Raw genomic sequence first — 18,084 nt, 5'->3', positions numbered from 1 at the left:
ATTCACCGAATAATAATGGGTGCTTCTATTCACTTCGTTCCAGAACGTAGATGATTCCATTCCAACTTCACCGCTCGAGTCAGTCGCCAATGATTTCGATTCAAATCTAGAGTGTCATATAATGCAGTACCTGTCAGCCCCAGCCCCAGCCCCAAACTGTGTTCATTGATAGGTTCCAGTCCGGGGCTGGGCTTTGCCGCGGGTTTGCTGTATATTCTCCCAGTTTGTGCCCGTTTGGCATCTAGCCCCTTTGTCCCTGACGCCCATCACGTACTAGCGAATGCTTATATTTACTCGGCACCCCGAAGAACGTTGGAAAGCCCATCTCAGCCAAGAAACAAGACGTGGTTTTGAAACAGGTCAGAATACACCTATCTTGGCAGTCTTTCCGTGGTGTATAGTCTACATTGAGCATTGAGCATCTATTTCAGGCCTTTTACAGGTCTTCAGACTATCACTTCGCCTAGACTTTCGATTCGTCTCAGCGGACTTGCGACTCGTCCGGATCATGGGCAAGTCACTTTATCAGATTTAGTCCGTTTCAACAGAATTGGGTAAGATGAAGGCATCGATTTTGAGATGACGCGAGATATAAAAGAACTATCTACGTAGGTTCCCATCTAAGTCCGATGCGCAAATCGTGAAGAAAGAAAAAGTAGAAACAAGATCGGAGAATTTCATCGCAGATGAATCATGATGCTTTTTTCGGGTTTTCTCCTGAAACCACGGGACTGAATAAACACATCCACCCTCGGCTATGACAGCCATTCTTCGAGCCTCTGCCGCGGCCCCAAGCCCCCCCTACCCTTTATACTGATCACTGACCGACCGAGAAGATCAGTCATCCTCCAGGGATAAGTGAGGTTCTGAGGGTAACGAAAGGGGAAATCATTGACGCCGCCCAGTAACCGGGCATGCAATCGCCGTGCAAACGCCCACCCCTTTCCCAGCCGTGTCCGATTTTTCCAAAGAAACTCCATCCGTGCGTCCGGGAATAAGAAAAATACAGAGAGGGGGTATTGAAGAGGATTTCCATTTCCATTGCCGACCGAAAAGCGGTGATATTGGGGCGTGTATGTGTACGCAGTCAAGAGAGGGTTACCTCCGTCCCAGCTGGCTACCACCAGCCACCGTCATGCAACTCCGTAGATATGCAGAGAATGACAATGAAAAAGAAGGAAATATAAAAATCAAACGCTTAAGGGAGTATCTCTAAATCGTAGAAATCCCGTTGACTAGTCGTGCCAACCCGCAAGAAGCGGGATGTAGGTAGGAGCTTCACCGAGTGCCCTCGGGCCTGTCTCTACCGGTTCTGTTGTTGTTTTTGCACATATTAACCGAGGAAGTGAGGGTATGTGCTCCCTCCGTGGTCTAACTCGTCGTTCGTAAGAGGCAAGAGAAAAGAGAGAAGTCGTAATGGAGCGAAATAGGAAGAGACGCGGCCACATCTTCAGCAAGAGACGGTCGCGTGGTCAATGTATAGATACAATGAAGAGTAGAGAACGAGAAAAGAAAGGCCCAAGATAAGCAGAGAGGCAGCTGTTGTGCGTAGCACCACGTATGGGGTTCCGTCGACTGAGGACTGAACCCAAGGTTCGTGAGGGAATGCGGCTTAACGACGGGTATTGTACATTGACATCGACTGCATGCGGTTGTGGCCGAGCTGGCTGTTGTCGAAAGTGTTGCGCATCCCGGATGCGTGCATATCGGCAGGCGAGCTCCGGGGCACCAGCTGAGGCACAGCCGAGGTGCTTTGGTGGCGATGGTGTCGTACGGGACCGTATGCCGAGGTGGGAGCCTGTGCGGGAGAGGCCCAGAGTTGCTGGGTCTGGTACTGACGATTCATGGGCATGTCATCGTAGTAGCCGGGCGGGCCGGCAGTGGAACCGAAGCCACCATCGTTGCGCAGGTAGGCGTTGTCGTACGCAGTGGGATCCGGGTAGTTCTGCTGGGGCATGGTAGGGTACGAAACGGTAGATGGCGAACGGAATGTAAAGTTCGTGTTGTTGTGCTGGAATGCACCCATCTCGGATTGCGAACGCTGGTGGACGGGTCTCGACGGCTCCATCTGGTTGGTCATAGCCTGCATAGGCTGACGGACAGCAGACGGAGTGGGCAAAGGTCCTCCAAGACTGTAATGGGCATTTCTGCCGTCATCCTCCTCATAGAAGCTATCCTCGGTTTGGGCCTCACGGATGTTTGCAAATGCAGGTCGGTGAGGCAGCTGGTGATGCATACGGCCCATCGTGGGCACAGCTCTCTCGGGCACCTGAGCCAGACCAATCGAAGGGCGACGGTCGCCGTAGGAACCGAAGTCCGTCACTCTCTGGCGCTTGTCGATGGGCGAAGTGTGGAGGGCATCGTAGTAGTTCTGCTGGCTGCTGCGTCGGGTCATGGGAGGCGGCAGGGGCACACCGACCGACTGGGATCGCTTGTGAGAGCCGGCGTTGCTAGACTTCCGCTTCACAACCACCTTGCTCTTGCCATCCTCCGGCATGTCGGTGCTGATGTTAGGCAAGATCTCGATATCGGGGATCTGAGTCAAGCGGTTCTGGTCCATCTCGCTCTTCAAGTGAGCGACAATCTCCTCGATCTGCTCGGTAGCATAGCCGCTGCCGCATTTGCTCAGCAGCCAGGCGGGTACGGCAGTGCCATTGAGAACTGCGCGGTCAATAGCATCCTCGTCGTCCTCGCTCTCCTCACGGTAAGGTCGCTTCTTGCCGGAGGTACCCTTGTCATCTAGACGCTTCTGCTCACGCTTTCGAACAGAGAGAGACCAGTCCTGGACGACACCGGACTGCCCAGCTCTCTTGTTGTCGTCGCTCCAGGACTGCACTCGCTGGATCTGCTTCTGGACGAGCTCGCATTGGATCTTAGCCCACTCTTGGGCGTTGCGATAGCGGCTGCGCTGGTAATGCTTGCGGCAGAAATGAACCCATACATGCTGAGGAATCATGCGAGTACACAACTTATTGCGACCGAAGATGTGCGAGATGGCCTTGCGAGGCTGGGAGCCGGTGTCACAGTTGTCCATGTACATACACTTTATGTCTGAACTAATAGAAGCAACCGTGTTGTCGACTGGCGAAGCTGAGAGAGCATCCATGTTGTAGCTAGAGCGAAGGTCGCCTTGGTGGGAGGGAGGTGGTGTCGGCTGAAACGTCTGAGGCAAGGAAGGAAATATCTGATCTATCGCGCCAATTGAGGCGAAGTCTGGGGCTGAAAGAGCTCTCTTGTGTACTTTGGAGAGATCTGGTGGTGCTAGATAGGACAAGTCTGCTCTGAATTCCCTGGGACTGGAATTAATGTTAGCAAAATATGCGCCGAGTCAGACGAGTGATGACCGAATAAAGATGCAGATGAGTGTTTGTGATCAGCTGGAAGACGGAGCCCTAAAATAGGTTGGTAGAAGTGCTTGGGGAGTGAATATATCCTCGATTCAAGGGGGGAGAAGCGGATAAGCAATTTTCGATCACTCTCCGGTTACACGAAAAGGTATAAGGAACTATTTTCGACCACTCCCCGGTTACAAGAGAAGGCACCAAGAAACCATCTTTGGACCACTCGCCGGGGAAGCAAAGCGGCGATAGAAGGGAAAGGTATAGGATGGGCAATCGTTGGGGCACTCGCCAATGAAAAGGGAGGAGAGATAAGGGGCAAGACAGACACTGCGGTCTCGGTGGAAATCCGAGTTGTCGACGAGATTAGGGTAGACTCTTGCGGCGAGAATAGGATACACCTTAACGGTGAGAATAGGGGTATAGGCGCAGGGTAGGCTCCCACAGGCTTTCAAAGAAGTGAAGCCGTAATGGACTGAAAGATGTGCTCGCAAGCCTCCTACTTGACGAGCACAGCCATACATGCTCACCAGACCACCGGGTAAGACAATGGGAAGACCACTTGCTGTAAGGAGATCAAACTTGCCAACTAGCGACCACACTGCAGCTGTGACAGGGACTGTGATGTTGCGATGGCGACACAGACCCTATCACGCAGACAGGATGGCCGTCGAATAGATGATATGCCAACTTCAACTGTGGGTAAGACAATTGATTCTTCTTATTGGGGGAAAGCCGCTGGGACGTCGCAGAGTATCTGATAATAGCAGGGGACAAAATAAAAGAATCTGAAGTTGAGAACAGTGAAGGATTGGATGTTGTGCAGATGGATAAAGGGACACACACGACCAACACTGGAGCAATCGATTGGGAAGAACGAATGATGGGCAGCTGGAAATGGATAGGATGCAGTCACGGCCACCAGAATGTTATCACAATTGCTTAATGTGAATACAGCGGCAGCTGAAGGTGAATGCTGGTGACAATCGGTGATGGATGTGCTAGTCAAAGCAGGCACGTGGAGGACTACCCCCCTTTGCTCATCCACATTTGGCCAACCATTCGAAGTCTTCATGACCAGACCAAAAAAAAAACAAAAAAAAAGGTACAGATTCAAATCAAAGAGGGGGCCCAATTGAGTTGGGTTTTTTCAACTTACTTTGTCATATCTTGTGGGCTCATCCGATCTGCCCCTTGGATGCCCTGCATACCCCGCGACATCAGCATCGCGTCTGAAGGCGAACCCGGCCTCCTCCCCCCTTGCTGCTGCTGCTGCTGCTGCTGCGGCATCGACGTCGGATCATCTGAGCCCATGCCGGGCGAGAAGCCGCCGTCCCGATTATTCGACGCCCGCCTCGTGTTGTCCATGACGGACATGCGGCTCACGGCCGAGTCCAGGTTGTCGCAGCTCGTGTCGAGCGTGACCATGTCGGTGAGGCCGGCACCGATCTGGAACCCGCTCACGGTGGACATGGACGAGAATCGCGAGTGCGACGCCGAGTTCGCCGACGAGGTGTACGACGACAGGCTGCTGTGGCTGTCCGAGAATTTGTGCCGCAGGGACTCAGGACTGGCTGTGTCCACGGGCGAGTCGCCCTGTATGGCCGTCGTCTGCACGGTTGGCTGCGTCGACTTGATGTCCAGCGTCAGCCCCAACGAATAGCCACCCGCGTCCCACGGCGTCCTGCTGCGATTAGAGGCCCTCGACTCGCACGTGCGCCTCGGGGGTGTCTTCTCCGGCGATGGGGTGGGCACTATTGAGGAGCACGCCGTCGACCCATCGATCACCGATTGTGTGGGCGTCGGACCGGAAGAGCCCTCCTGTTCCGCTCGTTTCGCCGCTCCCGACGTATTCAACATGGCTGTAACGTCCATTATGGGGCTTGAAAACGGCGCGACCTTCGCAGATGTTGTTGGATGCGGAGCAACCAGTGCTTTCGGATCCGGCCAGTGTCAAACTGAGATGTGATGAAGCTTTCGTCCAGAAACAATCCGATCCCTGCGAGATGTGCCACCGAAAAACCGATATTCCTCCAAATTCCTGTATAAGCTGAAGCGGCCAAAAGCACTATCAGACTTAAATAGTCTCCTCAATATTGAATCACGCTCAGTCCAGTAGCGATGAATGGTCGTTTGATGCCGTTTCCACGCAAATGTCGTCAACACGTAATAATAATGTCCAAGCTCCTGGGATGTTGTGCTATACTGTCAGTCGTCGTATATGGAACCTGATCCGGTCTTCTTCCTCTAAGGTCGACCAGCCTTGGTGCAGTCGTCTAGTTTTGGTAACTGGAGCACTCCGACTACCAGAGGGACGATGTGCTGGTGAGACGAATCCAAGGGGGTGATAGTTGGGCAAGATGTAGGAAAAAGAGGACCCAGAGCGGTTATAGTGGTGGGATTCGTCCGTCTTTTGATACTCGGATGGGGGGTTCTCCTGTGGGATAAGATTATCAGAAGAGTGGTGGGATCGATGTGAACTGTCCGCACTGACATGGGCAAACGGATCGAAACAGCCGAAACAACAGCATGGGGCAGAGCAGCTGTGTGGATGCGAGAGTCTAGATACCTCAACCAGGTAACTAGCCCGTGCTGGTGAATCGGATCAACGGAGAACCGAAGGGAGGAAACAAATAGCAGAGATGGCCTCCTCTTGCTGTTTGACGGGATATACTTGAGACGTACGTCTTATTCAAGAGTGGCCGTGTCGTTTCCTTGTGCAAATCCAAAGAATGGAGAGGATGAGATGAGGGGTTCCCTTTTGCACTGATCTCATTCCACTCCTGGCTGGCCGACTCGAGTAAATAATATCTGAAACAAGACAGGTGAAGACGAGAGGGAGAGGGAGATTTGGAGATGGGCTCCAGAGCACTAGTGAGTGAGTGATGATAGTCAGATGCGGCCGCTGTCAACAGGGCCACACAGCAACGATATTGGGCAAGAAATGAAGGGGGGGTCACTGTAAGTAGGACCAAGGATAGGGCGAGTAGGACAAGCACGAAGATGGTCAAAAGGAAAGGACAGGGTATCGATCTGAAAGGCAGGGAAAACGGGGAGGCTGTGCTAGTGTTGCATGAACATAGGGCAGCATCTGAAGACAATAGCGGTTTGAAGTCTAGGTGGGAGAGGATGACTGGGGTATCCGAGGGAGGAAAGGAGTCGTACTCTGTCGAGGCTAAAGCTCTTTGGGCACTAATAGGGAAAGTCTCTTGGAAAGTGTATAGTCGAGAACAGTCTAGAGTCACAGAGGAAGAGAACAGACAGGAGCTGGTGTGTGAAAAGAAGGCAAATGCAGTCCATGTTTTCGGTGGCAGCAGGATTCAATTTTGGGTATGAAGGACGACTACCACCAACCAGCGTTCCCATGGCTAGATACTTAGTCAAGGTTCCTTCCTGCGGCTACACAGAGATACTTCACACTATGCATTGCGTCGAGGGGGTGGGCAGCGATGTTTGGCCTTCCCCACAATAGGTTTGGGCCTGCGGTCAACAATTCCCCGGTTGGCTGTTTTAGATCCAGGCCCCAGGTAAGCTGCCAGGATATAGCCTGTCCAGGACGGGCGACAGGGGGGTGCATCCTTTTCTTGGTCTGCCGTGGTTGTCAGGTTGCGTGCTGGATTCTTGTCTGATTCGGGCCTGACGAGAATATGCCGGTCGTTTTGGAAGAGCAAAAACCCTGGCGCTTTTTTTTTTTCTTACCCAAGGGCAAAGGGTCCGTCAAAAGATCATGGCGTCAGGTTGCTCGTCTGAACCGTGATCAGCGCAGGGTACGGCCCGACCAGGGGTGTTTGAGAATTCCCAATTGGAAGAACCCCCCAGACAGCCCAGACAGGGCCCCTCCGGGCCACGGGCTGTTGCCCGTGTCTCTTGTTTTTCTGAGGCTCGTGGAAGAAGACAACGTTGTTCCAGAAGAACACCCTGCTCCGTTTCCGGTACGACGTAGGTTCGATTGGCAGTTGCAAGAAGAGTGGGAAGAGGCAGAGCGAGTATGCGATAGCAGAAATGTTAACACTTGGGGCGCAGCGTTCCAAAAAGCAGAGATCTGCAGGCTGAGACCTGGCAACCGGCTTGAAACCTCAGTACGAACGACCTCGTTCTTGTCTACTACATTGAACCGCCGCACGTACCCTCCCCAGGACATAGCCTGAGAGCTGCGCGATCTGTGACCGGATTAGCCTCTGGCCGATAGAGAGGCCCGGATGCTTGCACAGAGTATTTCATCCGGGATAGGGCGAATAGGGCCAACCGACAATGGCCCGGGACAAGCCGACTGCGCCCACGACGACGCCTGCTTAGTTGAAAGCTAGCCCTGGGATCGCGCTGCCGGTTGATTCGGAGCTGCTGTAGCTTAACTGTACGTACGTGACTAAGGATCCAGTGTTTTTATTAGTACGTATTAGTCGTAGCAAAGGCCGCATCCATCGCATTGCAATGGGCATGGCGAACTCCAAGTCGTCGTCGTTGTCATCCTCATCGCCACACCGTCACGGGCTAATCTACCTAATCAATTGATTGATTGATGAATGATGGAATGAACCAATTAATCGGATACGTGCGCAATATGTACATACATACAGTATCTGCGATGGCCGGCCAAGCCGTCAATGCCCTGCCATGCCGGTGCCAGTGCCAAAGCCAATGCCAGCTATCAGATTTCATCTCAATCGAATCAAACGCATTCGGTACCTTTCTTTTAGACAGGTACATACGTCAATCAATAAGATATGCAGCCACACGCAGTTGCCGCAGTAGCTTCGCGGTGAGGCGGCAGATTCCAGTTGGGTAGTGTCGTCTTGTCAGGGTGTCCTGTGGTTGACCTGCAGTAGTCTGCGGTCGAGGCTCCTATTAGCTCTTACACCAAAGACCCTCGAAATGCAGCGCTGATGCATCTAAAATGCATACATTTCGTATTCTTATTCCTAATTCCTATTCTCCGACTCAGGTACTAGGAGGTCGTGTGACACGCCAGCGACCGTCCGATCGCTGCGAGACAGGCAAACTGTCGTGCTCGTTCAGAGAATGGTCCGATCTAGTTGACGGGCATGTTGACATGCGTACTTCCTTGTATTAGGGGTCGTGTGTGCTTGTTTTTTTTCCTTCTCCAAGGGCCAGTCCGACTGCTGTCAAAGAGGTACTGTCCAGTACTTACTGGAGGAGGTAGGCTAAGGGTTAAGGTATTCATTCAATTTCATCTCACAGCAACGCTGCACCGGCGCCGATTGTTTCTTTAACCGTCGCTCCTTGCGATGGGATGGAACGGGTGCCTTGAGGCCTTTTTGGCGACCCTAGCTAATGCTATGGCATCTATACCGGATCTGGTAGAGCCTGACGATACAGCACCTTGCAACTAGTCATGGCGACAATCCGAGAACGCGCCCCAGCGCAAAGTTGGTAGAGACGGATGAGATACGCTGAAGTCTCTGAAGATTCATCAGCTAAGCTTCAATTGGACAGATGCCATTGAGGGGATGCGATTGGTCCATTGGGATAAAAGCTTATTTGGGGGGTTTCCGTCCCTTCTGTTTTCTGTAACAGTAACTGACGGCCGGGGCTTCTACATGCTTGCAAGGGTGATGATGCAAAAATAGCCGTCAATGTTTGCCGAGGCCGCGCGCATCTGCACCATACCCGGGTGAGGTTGGTCGTGGGAACCAGGGGGTTCGGTTCGCTCATGGTCCAATCTGAGGTTGTATCGCTACCACGCGCCATTGGGAATAATAGTAGTAATAAGAGACGCTGCTACGACTGCGATTGGAGTGTCATCCCATACTTGGAGGTGACCAGATGACAGGTGAGAAGTGGATGTCGAGTCACAGAGGGCTTGTCGTGTTTCAGCTGAATTTGATGTCAAGTCTATGGGGTCTCCGAACTTCATGCGCTCGATGCAAGTCTCCAGCCTAGCGCTAGCCCCCTGTAGCAATCAACCTAGGACCTGCGAAGATCAGGCCATCGAAGCCAGTCCGATAGGGACTAGTCCAGTTTGCCCCTTTGGACTGGAACCTGCTGCTGTATTCGTACAGGATGAGATGAATAATTCAAATCACGGCATCAGTCATTTGTGATGCCCGGGAGAAGAGAGGTAATATTGTATGGGGTATGTGTTTGCTATTAACCTAGGTACCTAGGTGACCTAGACCAACTCGGTTGCTGCACCGAAAGAGAATCCACAAGTCTAGGACAGCCCTATGGTGATGGCCTTTATCATGCTTGATCATCGTGAGTATATACTCCAAGCCAGCAGTGCTCTTCTATACTCGTATACCGTAGCATACCTACATGTTTACACACGTAATTATCCAGTGCATACGGGTATTGGCCAGCCCTAAAAGGATGTTCGTTCGTCTCGGTTTGCCGGCATGCATGTCACACCCGTCTCCACACCCATTGATTTGCCACTGTCCACTGTCCACTGTCCACTGTCCAACAGCGCCCGACCCTTGAAGGATGCACTAGCAGCCCTGAACCCGCCTCGCCTTGCTTTTTTGCCCTGCAGATATCGCGGATGGGATGGCTGGATGGACGGAAGGATGGGTTGGATAGTTCATGTCATGACAGTAGTCGTGAATGCATATTGTTTGATCGTTCACTACCCAACCTCGGGTCCTCTGCTACTACTAGCTTCTCAGATCATCAAATCTATCGACATCCATGATCCATCCATCCATCAGCTTGGTTATTTGAAATGCCGGACCAGATTAAGGGTATATCCCTACTGCTAGTGAACCATAGCACACTCTGTATTGCTGCAGTACTACAGTATTTGCATCGCATTGGCCAAGGGATTAATAAGGTATCGATGGCATGAGGATCTTGATTACACTTCGTCACTACATGCATGGACGGACGACGACAAATATAAAGTTACGTGCTGCTTCGTCTCTTGGCTCCTCTTAGGCTAGCCCAGCAGGTGTGTCCCCGGGGCTCCGTTCTTTTTTTCTTCTTCTTTTTCTTCTTAACCAGTATTGCGATTCATAGGAGAAGAGAGCCTCTCGTCACTGACACACAACCGCGACCGACCACACATGCACTCCCAAAGTATGTGTGTGTGTGTGTGTGTAGTTACGTACCGACTGACCCCCCCCCCTTGAGAAGATCATCGACAACCAACCCGATGCGAATCCTGGGTGATTGTTACGCTAAAAGCTTTATCCATACCGAGCGCAGCGCAAAGCAGGCCCAGCTGTGCTGACTTGACATCCTGTCGGTTTCATCTCTTGACCGGGGTGGGACCGGGGGCGGTTTGAGAGGGTCATTGCTGAATGACGAGTAGCTGTTGTGTGCCGAGGAAGAGTAAGAGTAAGAAGAAAGGAAAGGCAGAAAGCAGATCGCTACACTAACCCACAAGTGTTACCGAGCAGAGAACGGGAGGGGGAGACGAAATACATCATACATATCTCGTCCCTTCGTCTTCGGCTCGTTGATACAAGGCCACAACGTGGGTTGAATCTTCGGCACTCACTGACTCGTCTGGACCATCAGGCCAAACGGCGCAACGACTCTTTCTCTTTCTTGCCTACATACGACATTGATGAGGCCGTCTCTGGATGGGAGCGAGGTTTGAGAAGTCGAGATGAGAAATCGTTTCAAGCTAGCTGGTGGAAGATGCCATCTTTGTCATAGCCCGTCCCCCCGACTTGCCTCTCTGCCTGGGCAGCCTGGCCTTCCCATTCCATTTCCTTTTCTGTGCCGTTTCCTCTCTCTGTCTCTATTGCGAACGTCTGGGTTTTAAGGTTAATTCTTTTTTCGGGAGTGACAGTTCAAGCGTTTCGGACGTTCCGGATCCAAGACACAAGACAACGTGGGATTCCGTTGCGCACATTTAAACCAAGGGCACTGACTTGAACCGCAACTTGGACGACACCTCGTTTGGGCTATGCAGCTGTGGCTTTCCTAAGTCTGACATGGTCGCGACAATAGTCGTAAGTGCTCGTATTGGCCTGCCATGCAGGCTTCAACTCCTCTCATCCGCAATTCTTTCTCGTCTTGGCTGGGTTTCTCCTCGCGGCGAGGAGGCTGGTGTGGACTGGTACGACTTTCCCGCCCGTAAACGTTACCCAAGTACCCGTTTCTAAATGTAGCATGCGCCCGGATAATTGAGTCTGGTAACCTAGTGTGATTCTCCCTGTAAGCTGTAAGCTCGTGGTGGCTACGGCTTGACTTGGATATGTCAAGGTTTGCGGTTGCTACGACAAATGACCCTGCGTGGCTTGTATGTAGTAGCGTAAGTTGACCTAGGCACGAGCGAGTGGCTTACGCCAGAAAACCCCCATGTTAATCCGGAAACCAGGAGGTCTCCGAGTTGCTCATGTAATTTGGCCAATCATGTCGGGCCCAGGGCGCCTCGTTTGGTCGGATTAGGAAAGATGCATTGGCGTTGGAGACGCAAAACGTCGACAACTTCCATTACGAACGACTATTGGAAAGGGAGGACCTTTGGTTCGAGATGATGCAAGTGTTCGTTACTACGAGGTAAACAAGGTCATCAATTGATGGGAATGGAGGCAACCAAAAATGTAGTATATCAAATACATAGCTATCCCGAAGCTTAATGATTTACTGCCTGGCTGGGCTTCCCCACCATGACACTCAAAATAGCTGCAACCTGTTCTGGCTGCAGGGCAAGACCACCTCTACAACTCATGCAAAGCGACAGCTGCCTGTCCCTGCTCGCAGCAATCGCTTGAGCATCCGAATTAATGCTTTCGGAGATCATCCAATGCTCCAACGGTTCGTCCCTTGGCCACGCATCCATCTATCCACCGATGACATGGATGACGACGGCTCTGTCGACAGAGTACATACTACCTCGGGGCGTCTACTGCCCGCGCCCGGAGGCATGCGAAGTTCATCCTTAGAACACAAACAAGTACCTATAGGCGAATGCGCCGGGCCGCCAATATGGTCAGGGATAACGGGACATCGTCTTCAGTCTGGCCAGTTGTGAAATGACTCTTTCTGCAGCGCGGTTGCAGACCGCATGTCACATCTGCATTCGACCCCCGGCAGCAATCACCAGCCCTGAACCCAGCCTGGTGCATACGACCCCCAAAATCATCGATTTGGATTTCTCGGAACTTGCTAGGAATCTGGCACAAAACTAAAGGCAATTCGGGAATTGATTCTATCTTCGACGGATTCGCCTCTGTGAGTGCATGCAGAAGGGAAGAGAGAGACAGAGAGAGAGAGAAAAAGAAAAGGTCAAATCATTTTCGACGTTTGATTAATTATCCTTGTTTGACTTTTCCGGGCGATCCATGAGAAACGAGTAGTTTGATCCTACCCGTATCCTACTAGGTAGCTTTACAGGCAGGACATACGGAAGCAGCTCGTGTAAGCATACAAGCACTACTCGCTGAGCAGCATGAAGACATGGCCACACGGCATGGCAAAGCCAGACGACAGATACACTACCTACTCCTCGATAAGTAATCCACGCGGGGCACACGAACGTCCCCACCCGATGACATGTCTGCATAAGACAGGGTCGAGGGGCATGGCGGGCAACGGTTCACATGCGAGAAAGGCAACTGCGATGATGCATAACATCCTCCAGACCCCCTCCCGCAAGGTAGTTCCTAGTCTCGCCTCGCTATCAAGCGCTGCCGCCGCCTCCCGTTTTCTTTCGCTCGATCAGTAGAGCCACGTCATCCGAAAGAACTGACGGACGGCGGGCGGGAGACGACTTGGGGTGACGGATTTGGGCTTTGATAAATTTGTGCTTGTCGAGCGTATGGTCGTCTCCCGACCGGTGTATGTATGTTTGCTTTCCATTCTCGGGCCCATGGCCTGGACTACACGAATGTGCATGAAGCCTTCGGGGGCGGGTCTTCTTTCCGGATTGCCCATCTCGAGGCGGTCAAGCAACCGTTGGAAGAAAATAAGGGAGAGGGGGAAGTGGGACGGAAACGAAGCGCTAAAATTCCAAGCACGGCTTGAGACAGGAGCAAACGAGATATTTCCAGCGTTTGCTCCCTGAGGGGCCTTGGCAAAGGAGGACATCAAGGTAAGGAGGGGAGAGAGAGAGAGTCAACGACAACAACCCATCTGTGGGACGAAATCGAACATGGAAGCTGCAGCTAGCCTCTCGGAGATTTCGTGGGCAACGTGTGCCGTCACGCTCAGCTGCAGCTGCAGCGTCCCGTCCAGCGCCACGCACATCCGTCGTTGACAAGTGTTGGGCGTCAAGCCCAATGCAGGGCTCCGCAGCCTACTGACTTAGGATGGTTGACGACTCACTTTTATCCCCCTTCTTACTTCGCTTGTTGAAGGGAGGAGGGAAGAGAACTAACTCGACACGATGTAACGCAGCAAAGTCTATGTAGATGAAGAAACTTCCCTGGAGGTTTCCCAGCCCCCCCACACCTCCCTCCCGCCCCTTTTTACCAACCCCTTCCCGCAGTTCGTCGGTAGTAAGGATAGTCAATAAACGATAGTTCGGCCGAAGGGCTCCAGGGCGAAAAGCTGGGATGAAACTTTGGATGATGTGCATGCTTTTGAGCCAGGCGGCTGCTGCATCGAGGATATGTTAAGCTGAGCCCGTACTGTGAAATATAATTGGTACTCCTTCTATACTATACTGCCTGTACCTGGAGCGTGTGTGCTAACTATTTGAAAGGGCAATGGTAAGGGGAATAAAAAGCTGGCTAGTTCTTCCTCGCATACTTTGCCTCACTTGGCCTCTTTCCGAATCATATGCAATGCCCAATTTACCAGGAGGAAAGGAGTCTACACGAGGCAAAAAGAAGAGGAATAAGTGGTTGGTGGGATCGTTCCTGTGACGAGAAGGCTGCCGAAGGTTCAGCCGGAATATTTCAGATTCGCAAAGTCAGAAAATTACCCCCTATAGATGACTTCGTATTCAAAGGGAAGGATCAATAAAAGGCTAAAACAAAACTGGTGCGAAGTTTGGAGTTGACTTCGGACTCCTACCATAGGCTTGGTAAGTTTACGGTTTGATCCGTCCAACTCCTTCCTGCTTACTTTACGCATGCTACACATGCATACCGGCACAACACGGTATTACACAAACTTGCACTCAAGGAAACAGAAAAATCAGGAGTGGAATCGAGCACGCGAAAACAAGAATTTGGAGACGGAAAAAGGGGGAAAGGCTGCGACATGCTCTAACGGGTATGCGCAAGGGAGTGTACGTATACACCGGTATGCACATGCACACGATCCAAAAGTGATTGGTTGGCTTCGAAACCCCTGAACGGGTAGCCCAGTTATACCCCGGAAGTAACTAAGTACAGACAAAGAATCGAATCTCCTTCCCCCCTGCCTTCCTCTCCTGACTGGAACAACAGTGCATTCTCAGCTAAGAAGAGGTTCAGTGTAGCTTTAGGATCCTCTGGGCAGCATACTCCGCAGCCGCAACGATCATGGACGACGGGTTGCCCGTCATCATGCCGGGGAAGATGGCAGCGTCCACGACGAAGATGTTGTCGGTACCGTAGACCTTGGTGTCGAGATCGACCACGGCGGTGCCGTTCGGCTTACGACCATCGTCCAGACCTAGCTTCGCAGTACCTAGTAGTGAAGAAAAGGAGGCAATAGTGTTAGCTAGTTCTCCCTATACAAGAATTGAGAACGAGAAGGACGGGACCGGGCAGGACTTACCAATCCAGTGGTTAGATCTTCGTGCAGATGCACTGACGACTAATGTGTCCAGGTATGCCTCGGTTGTCACGTTCTTCAGCGGCACGGCCCAGGTCAGGTTCGGGTAGTTGCCCAGTGCCGAGCGCAGGTTGTTCAGACTCTTGATCACGGCCTCCTTGTCACCAGGAGTTCGGAGGTAAGGATGCTCTGCGACGTAGGTGTTCAGGGCGGGGGTGATGGTCATTCTTCCCTTGGACGTGGAGCCGCGACCCAGGTATTGGCTCATGATCATAGTGTCTAGGGGGACGTTCAAGTCATAGTCAGTGTACTGTTACCGTTTCCCAAAGCGGCTGAGACATGGAGTGACAGAGGATCGCTTACCATTCGTTCCTGTCTTGTCTGCTCCCTCCACCCGCGCAGTGTATTGCAATTGTCGGACGATACCATCGGAACCTTCGATCTCGTCCCAGAACTGGAATAGACGTTAGTATCCAGTAATCCTCTGGGCGCGAGTAGACATACCATAGGCCCGATATTAGGAGCGGCTTGGGTGAAGATACCGGTTCGGTTTGCTGATCAAGCCATCAGTCTCAAACCCGGAACTGATTGAATCCATTGCCCAGTACATACCAAAGTAGCTTGCCTCATCGGAGGCATTAGGATCGGTCCATGCCTCGTAGAAGTCGTAGAAGACGAAGCCAGGGTGGGTGACGTAAACATCAGTCTTGGGGAAGATAATTTTAGAATCTCCAAGGATAGTTGTTGTTCCGAGGTACTCACATTGAGATGGTCAGCGAGATTGTAGCCAACTGGCAGGTTGATCCAGGAGTCCTTTGAGATCATGGTAGGCCCGTCAGTGGAGTTCGCGACGATTGCGAGCTGGTCAGCAGGACCAATTCCACCTGTTATCGTCTTAGTACGGTCTCACGGGTATCTGGATGGATGCGCAACTCACTTCGCATGAGCAGTTTGGCAGAACCGAAAGTGCCAGCAGCCGAAATCACCTTGCCGGTCTTGGGAGTCAAGTTGATCTTTCCGCCGAAGCCACCCTCGCCGCTGCACTCAAGCTCCACGCCTGTAGCATGGCCACCTTCTCTAACGATTCGCTTGACAGCAGTATTCATAAAGAGGGAGAAGTTTGGCCTCTGCAGCGCGGATACCAGGTAGGTCGCCATTGGTCCTCCTCTTTCGCCGTGCGAAAACATGTACTCGGTACGGCCATAGGTGTGGTTCTTCATCGTGGGCTGTTTGTTAGGTTCAACGTTCGTCCAGCCAGCTTTCTTGAAGCCATCCGAGAGAATGTCATATCCTTGGCGCATATAGAGAAGACCGTCCTGCGAGGGGTTGTTGGTTCCGGGAATGCGCTCGAAAGTCCGGCTCTCTGCTGCAGCAAGATCCTTCGATTGCCAGCCTTTCGGCCATTCGTTATCCCAGTCAAGGGGGTTAGGCTATAACGGTCAGACTGTTTCCCTCGGATATGCTGATATGCGATCAGGGGCCACTCACCCTCCACCAAAGTCCAGCGTTGACGGCTGTACCGCCACCAAGGACGCAGCCTGACATCTGGTCTGTGTCGGTACAGGCAACACCTGCCGAGTCGACCCAGATCTGATTGCAGAGACCTGGAACATCAAATCGCGTCAGGTTCGTTCCCTCCAACCACTCGGGCTTTAAGGTGCCGTTGTACCGCCCCGACGACGGCGGACCCTTCTCAATCAGCAAGACCTTCTTTCCTTTCTCGCTCAGGCGGTCCGCGATGGGGATACCGGCTAAATACCATAGTCAGACAAAAGCAATGACAAGACGAACATCGCAAGTTGCTTGGCTCAAAAGAAACTCACCTGCACCAGCTCCAACGACAACATAGTCATAGGTAGCCTCTGTTGGGGTTGGGCAAGCCACAGGGGGTGCGGTTGGCGTTGTCGTTGGTGTCGTGGTCGAAGACGATGTGGTCGTAGTTGTTGTTCCGCAGTCGCCATTGACGGTATTCGTCGCCAGCTCCGCCCATTCCGCATACGCCTCATTATTCGTGCCCTCGAGCTCGGCACCGAACTGGCCAAATGCGACGTGTTGTCCGAAACGTATACCAGTCGGGCAGGCAGGGTTCGATGGTGCAGTGTTGGCTGTTGCCCACCCGAGGACAAGGAAACCTTCGCTCGTGGAAACAGACCCAGTCGAGCCGTCCTGGTCCCAAGAGAAACAGTTTTGGCAGCGGAACAGAACCTCATAGGTTGAGCCATTGATACTCGAAGAGATCTGGGTCAACTTTGCGTCGCCATTGTAGGACACCGGCATGCTGTAGCCGGTGGCATAGCGGAAGGAGGTTAAGACTTCATCTTCGTGGGGCCAGGCCATGAGGAGCAGGGCTTGGGTCATCTGTCCCGACTGGCCATGGGAGATTCCGCACCAGCCACCAGTGCATCGCTAGGAGGATACCTTAGAATCAAGCAGAAGCGTACATAAACCCAGTACTTACCAGCAGGCCGATGTACTCATTGGCGGCAGTGGTCAAGGCATCGTTAGGGAGGGCTATACCGAGGGTGAAGCCAGTGCCTTGCGTCCACGTGCCGAATTCGATGCCTGTTTTGGGATCGGTATACGCCGTCTTCTGAGCCAGGATTGGCTCGAAGTCTACATATAGTTAGCATATGATTTTCTGGCGAACTGAAAGGGCATACAAGAAGCTGCTAAGCAGGCTGCCGTAAGCGCTGCGAATCCCTTCATATTGGAAACTGCGACGAGCCAAACTAGACCTGGGTTTGCGGCAGATGAGATACAGCTGAAAGAGGCAGGGCATGGAGGTATTTAATGGCCGAAACATCCATAGGCAGCAAACAACCCAATGCTGATCTAGGCATTACCAACATTACCAACAGGACGGAATAGATGGTCAGCCCCCGAGTCACAAGGGAAAGCTCAAGGGACACTTGACCCTTTGGGCATTAGCCGGAATCATGGCTCGTTGATTGCAGAGAGCTGCATGGATGGCATCCAACGGTCTTCCGGGAGACAGCAGAAGATAGATTGTATTCATTGGGTAGGCCGTCGACGGAGAGGGCCGACTTAGACCTAATAGAGCTCGGAGGCATATTGGACCCTGGCCAGGCCCAAGCAGCCGGGAGGCCATCAATTTCGATTATATCACCGA

At 52.4% G+C, this 18,084-nt stretch overlaps 2 protein-coding genes across 2 annotated transcripts; both read right to left on the bottom strand.

The window, feature by feature from the left end:
- Nucleotides 1-1,612: 1,612 nt before the first annotated feature.
- On the bottom strand, nt 1,613-5,213 carry PG994_010455 (uncharacterized protein; the record flags this gene model as incomplete). Its single annotated transcript, XM_066861864.1, has 2 exons — nt 1,613-3,296; nt 4,498-5,213. 2 exons carry the CDS (start codon nt 5,211-5,213, stop codon nt 1,613-1,615), a joined length of 2,400 nt encoding a protein of 799 aa, XP_066710974.1.
- A 9,454-nt stretch (nt 5,214-14,667) lies between these two features.
- Nucleotides 14,668-17,565, bottom strand: PG994_010454 (fungal cellulose binding domain-containing protein; the record flags this gene model as incomplete). Its single annotated transcript, XM_066861863.1, has 10 exons — nt 14,668-14,867; nt 14,958-15,233; nt 15,318-15,408; nt 15,459-15,508; nt 15,567-15,660; nt 15,717-15,838; nt 15,892-16,384; nt 16,443-16,705; nt 16,778-17,360; nt 17,413-17,565. Coding segments are annotated over 10 exons (2,325 nt in total), but the record flags the coding sequence as incomplete, so codon positions are not given.
- Between the last annotated feature and the right edge of the window lie 519 nt (nt 17,566-18,084).

The sequence above is a fragment of the Apiospora phragmitis genome, assembly GCF_038363925.1.
Source record: "Apiospora phragmitis strain CBS 135458 chromosome Unknown utg000010l:1.0-9815664.0:1.0-9183399.0, whole genome shotgun sequence".
Classification (NCBI taxonomy): Eukaryota; Fungi; Ascomycota; class Sordariomycetes; order Amphisphaeriales; family Apiosporaceae; genus Apiospora; species Apiospora phragmitis.
This window is presented reverse-complemented; position numbering and strand designations above follow the sequence as displayed.